The sequence below is a fragment of the Lotus japonicus genome, chromosome 4, assembly GCF_012489685.1.
Source record: "Lotus japonicus ecotype B-129 chromosome 4, LjGifu_v1.2".
NCBI classification, from domain to species: Eukaryota; Viridiplantae; Streptophyta; class Magnoliopsida; order Fabales; family Fabaceae; genus Lotus; species Lotus japonicus.
The window spans coordinates 13,075,075-13,079,841 of NC_080044.1; the positions used below are offsets into that span (position 1 = coordinate 13,075,075).

General features: G+C 32.4%; 1 protein-coding gene across 1 annotated transcript; it reads left to right on the forward strand.

Annotated features, from left to right (window-relative positions):
• The first annotated feature begins 571 nt into the window (after positions 1-571).
• On the forward strand, positions 572-3,278 carry LOC130714931 (uncharacterized). The gene is made up of 3 exons (XM_057564912.1): positions 572-1,150; positions 2,183-2,316; positions 2,542-3,278. Exons 2-3 carry the CDS (start codon positions 2,236-2,238, stop codon positions 3,040-3,042), a joined length of 582 nt encoding a protein of 193 aa, XP_057420895.1. The 5' UTR covers positions 572-1,150; positions 2,183-2,235; the 3' UTR covers positions 3,043-3,278.
• The last annotated feature ends 1,489 nt before the right edge of the window (positions 3,279-4,767 follow it).

Genomic DNA, 4,767 nt, shown 5'->3' on the forward strand with positions numbered 1-4,767 from the left:
TCATTACGTGATATTCATTTATCATTTAGTGTGAACATTTGCAATGAAAATATTAGTCACTACTACTGTTTGCAATTGGTACCTTGGTCAGGAAAAAATACACATTTCATTTACATAGCACCCACGTGGCCAGTTGTTATAGAATCATTGCACTGGGGTCTTCCAAGAGGGATGCTGAAATTAAAACCCATCAAATAGCATATTTTATCTACCTATTTTTGCACAGGGCATGTACCCTACAAAGCAATTCATAATTGGTGATTCACTCCTTGCTCTAGTATGGAATCAAACAAAAGAATGAATTAAGGTTTTGAGATAAACCTCATATATGTATATGATCATTTTATTATATGTGTGAAAACTGAAATCCAAATGTTGGATTATTTTAGATCCTGAAGCCAGTTAGAACTAGCTTTGAAATCTACGAGAGATACCCACTAAATTGTACGGTCAGGATCTATCTGTCGGCGGAATTGAAGATGTCACCTTAAGCACCTTCACATAGGCACGCTTCAATCATACAACAACACATAATGCGCAATTTGTTTAATGTTTACTATCACTACAACTGAGAGACAGAGACAACTATTTTATGATACAGAAATTTTAGGTGCATGTGATTCACCTCCAGGCTATGTTGTCTGTCCTGTTTGATGATTTGTCATGAACATACCAAGGCCTTGTGATCCTCAACAATTATTTAAATTTTAAATATAGTAGTAGTGCTAATAATGCATGTATTTATTTATTAATTCATTCCCTCTTCTTTATACTGTTGTTTAATTTAATATATCTGCATTGCTGGAACTGCCTCAGGCATCTTGTCCACAAAACTTGAACGCAATTGGTCAAGGCACTGGGATTTGTTTGGCATGCCTCTAACCTCATGCAATAGCTAGCACTTCGGTTTCTGTGTGTAGAATCTTGAATTCTACAAACAGTTATAGTTCCTGTTGCATTATAAGTATTCTATTTAACTGCCAACAGTATAAACTGGAGAGCCTGATGGGGATGTAAGAGCAAATTAGCAGTCTTCATCAAATTCAACAAGATTGTAACTGAAGTTGAGTTGAAAGGGAGAGCCTTTTTGCCTTTCCTTCAGAGATCTTCTTGTTCAGCAGAAAATTGTGGTGTAATTGAATTCTGTAAGGTAAGAAGCTATATCCATTACTAAGAAGCTAAATTCTGTTAACATAGATTTGCTTCTTGGAAGTGCATGTTTGAAAACTCGTGCGGAAACCCGGCAAAGTAATGGTGTGCTGAAGCAAAGTTAAGAGAAATTGTTTATGTTCATCGTGATTTTAGCTTCATATTTTCAAACGAGTTTCCAAACATAACTTCATTCCTTGATGTTTGAAAAATGAATTTTGTTTCATGTTTTTCTTTAAATTTACCATCTGGTTTTAGAAACTGATAGTTGCCTTATTTGTTCCCTTTTAGCCTGCAAGTTTTGCTTCATATTCTCTATTTTTATGGTCATTGGCTTCTGTAACATAGTTTCTTTGCTTGGCTTTGGAGATGATATATTAATTTTTGGAATTCGTATCATGTCATTTGTGTGAGAGTTTAATGACATGTTGAATAGTAGATTGTAGAGTGGCTTAAAAACTAATGTAGCAGATTACATGAATGAGAGAGAAAACAGAAAGTGAATTAGTTCAAACAATCTAGTTAATTGGTTTCCCTTTCCTTATGGCTCTAACCATAATGAGATTGTTTCTTCCAGCTATCTTTTTAAACCGGGCATAATGAAAAGAAGATAAAATTATTGTCTAGATCATGTGTTTAAATCAGCATTGCAATAATTGAGAGGATAACTTGAAAAATGACATCATGTGTGGGCACATATGAAAAGCTATTATTATGGTAGGAAAATTAACACGCAAAGATGTCGGGAAGATATTTTTTTCTTGATGGGTTTCACTCAAATGTGGTCCAAGGTATTGAAAGGATCAAGAGCAAGGAAAAGGAACAGACAAATTATACTAAAAAGAAGCTGATGCCATCATTTTGTACTAGCTAGTGTTTCAAGAATCAATCAAGATTCCTCAAACCATTATGTTTTCTATATAAACAACTTCTCATTCATCAACTGCATTCTGTTAGAATTTTCCTCATTTAAGCTTAACTGCAATATATATAAATATATAGCTTATATGAAGGTTCTGTTCTGTGGTATCAGGAAGACAAGTCCTAACATAAATTTCCTAGAGAGAAAACTTGTCTGTGTTTCTTATGGAGAAGCCTATAAGGTCCTGTGACAAAGAATACATGAGGATGGCCATGTTGAAGCATGAAGAAACTTTCAAAGAGCAGGTACCTTTCTATCTATTACTTGATATTATTCCTCAACCATTATCAGTATTAGAATTCGAGTTAGACCTAACTCTACACTAAAAGCTAATTAAGGGTGATTGTGGGGGTTCTTTCACCCTTTATATGGACTACTTTAGTCATATCTCTATCTCTGATCTCTGATCAATGTGAGACTTTCTCGACAATCAGCAAATTAGATACTAAGTGTCCTGAGATTTTTCACAGGTATATGAACTTCATCGTTTGTATAGGATCCAGAAGATATTGATGAAAAACATGGAAGCCAGAAGAGGCATTGAAGTAAGCTATTTCAATAATGCAATTAGTTTAACTCAAAATGGAAATCATAAAGGTGCACAAGAAAAGCCTCAGATCAAATTTGATCTAGAACAGCCTGCAGAGGAGCATTTTGCAGAATCAGAAGATGGCGTCCTAGAAATCATAGATGAGACTGAGATTGAGCTCACATTAGGCCCCTCAAGTTATAATAGAGGTAGGAAGAAAGTTGAGACACCACTAACTTCAGATTCTGGACATAGCTTGTCTTCTTCTTCCACTGGTTCAAGCCATAGAAACAAGATCACAAGATACAACACTCATCACAGAACAAGAGAAGAATCAAGTGGAATTAGAAACAGTTTTCATATTGAAGAACAGTTGAGATCACAAGAGAGGCTAAAACAGTCACCTTGGCTTTTCCAAGTGTTGAATCTGAACATGACTTGAAAAAAAAGATAAAAATTGTAAGGTCAATCAATGTGATCTATTTAAATTTCTGTTTAGGAGTTAAGACTGACTTTGTGAATGATGTTTGTGTGGAATGTTCTGCCAAAAGTTATGAAACGTGGTGGGGTTTGTTATGTCTCCCATATGACGACTTTTTTTTTCCTTGGTGCCCAGTGCCCACAGACATTACTATTCACTTGTCACATGCCACTAATATTTTCTTGATTCTGCAGCTACTCACTTTTCTTGTCACTAAAGCCTGAAAATCATCCTTTCATGGATTAAGGTGGACAGATGTATGTAGAGCTTGTTAAATTCCTTACAATTAAGAACTTTGTATGAAAGGCAATGAGATATTCCAATTTAATTAGGTTCTCACCATCAAATTCATCCTTTCAACAAAGAAATTTTTGATAAGTGATTTTGTTGGAGATAAAGAGGAGCACAAAGTTGGAGAACACGCACCTATAAGTTAATATTGAAGACTATTAAGAGATTTGGATATCACATATTTCCCAAAATTTTAAGGTACTTATAAATGAGTCACATCTCTTATATTGCTTTCAACTCAACCATTCTTAGTTAATGTGAGACTCCTACTCACATAGTACGACTCACTACCACATTACTATTTCCCCTCATGGAAACTATTCACACGTGCACTATCACTATCTTCACCGCGTCAACGAGACATGTCGATTGAGCACCAGATTGTGAAGAAAACTTTCAATACAAGGAGCTATCGTCATGGTCACACTAACTATAGCTCTGAAACCACTTGTTGGGAAGATAAGGAGAGCCCAAAGTAGGAGAGTCTGCACTAATGGACCAACAACGAAGAACTGTGAGAGTTTAAAATATTCCATCTTTATGCAAAATGTTAAGACATTAAATTTATGTGTCATATCTTTAATATTGCATTCATCCGCTCATTCTTAACTAATATGAGAATATTCAATAGAATTCTTAAATGATTTTGCTATAATGTGGCAACAGTATGTCTATTTTCTTAAAATAAATTTTAAAATACATAAACTACTCACCAAATCCTCTATTCTCTCTAAAATTTGTTGTCTTTTGAACCAATTGTTAAAAGAATTGTAAACATGCAATTGAACCAAATCCCCTGTTCTCACAACTGTAGTTGTTTCATTTTCAAGTTGTGTTTATAGCAAAAATAATTTTAACTACGTAGTTAATTTTTTTTATTATAATAAAAATAAATAAAATTATTATTCCTTAACAGTGAAATAGTTTACTCCCTTATAAATAAATATTAATTTCTTAGGAGTAAATATAGACTAATATGTTATCTGATTCTATTATTTAAAATTATTTCTCTACTTATGTAATAATAATTTATAATTTAAATATGAAGTACATTTGAAAAAATGATATTCTTAATAAGAAAATTATTTTTTATTTTTTATCACTTGTCACTACTAAGATAAATCCAATTGGTTAAATATATAGTTTTTACTTTTAATTAAAATAGACTCCCTTCGAGAAAAAAAAAAGTTAAAATAGACTGATTAGTAAAAATTAATTAAATGCAGATTAGTAAAAATTAATTAAATTTTATTTAATTTTAAAACATAGGCTCATTAGTTAAAATATAAAAATAAATAAATTTCTTTTTTTTGGTCCTTTAAATAAATTTAATAGAATAATAACTTTTTAAAAAAGTTAATTTAGAAATTAGTTTTTATTGGTCCTTTAAATAAA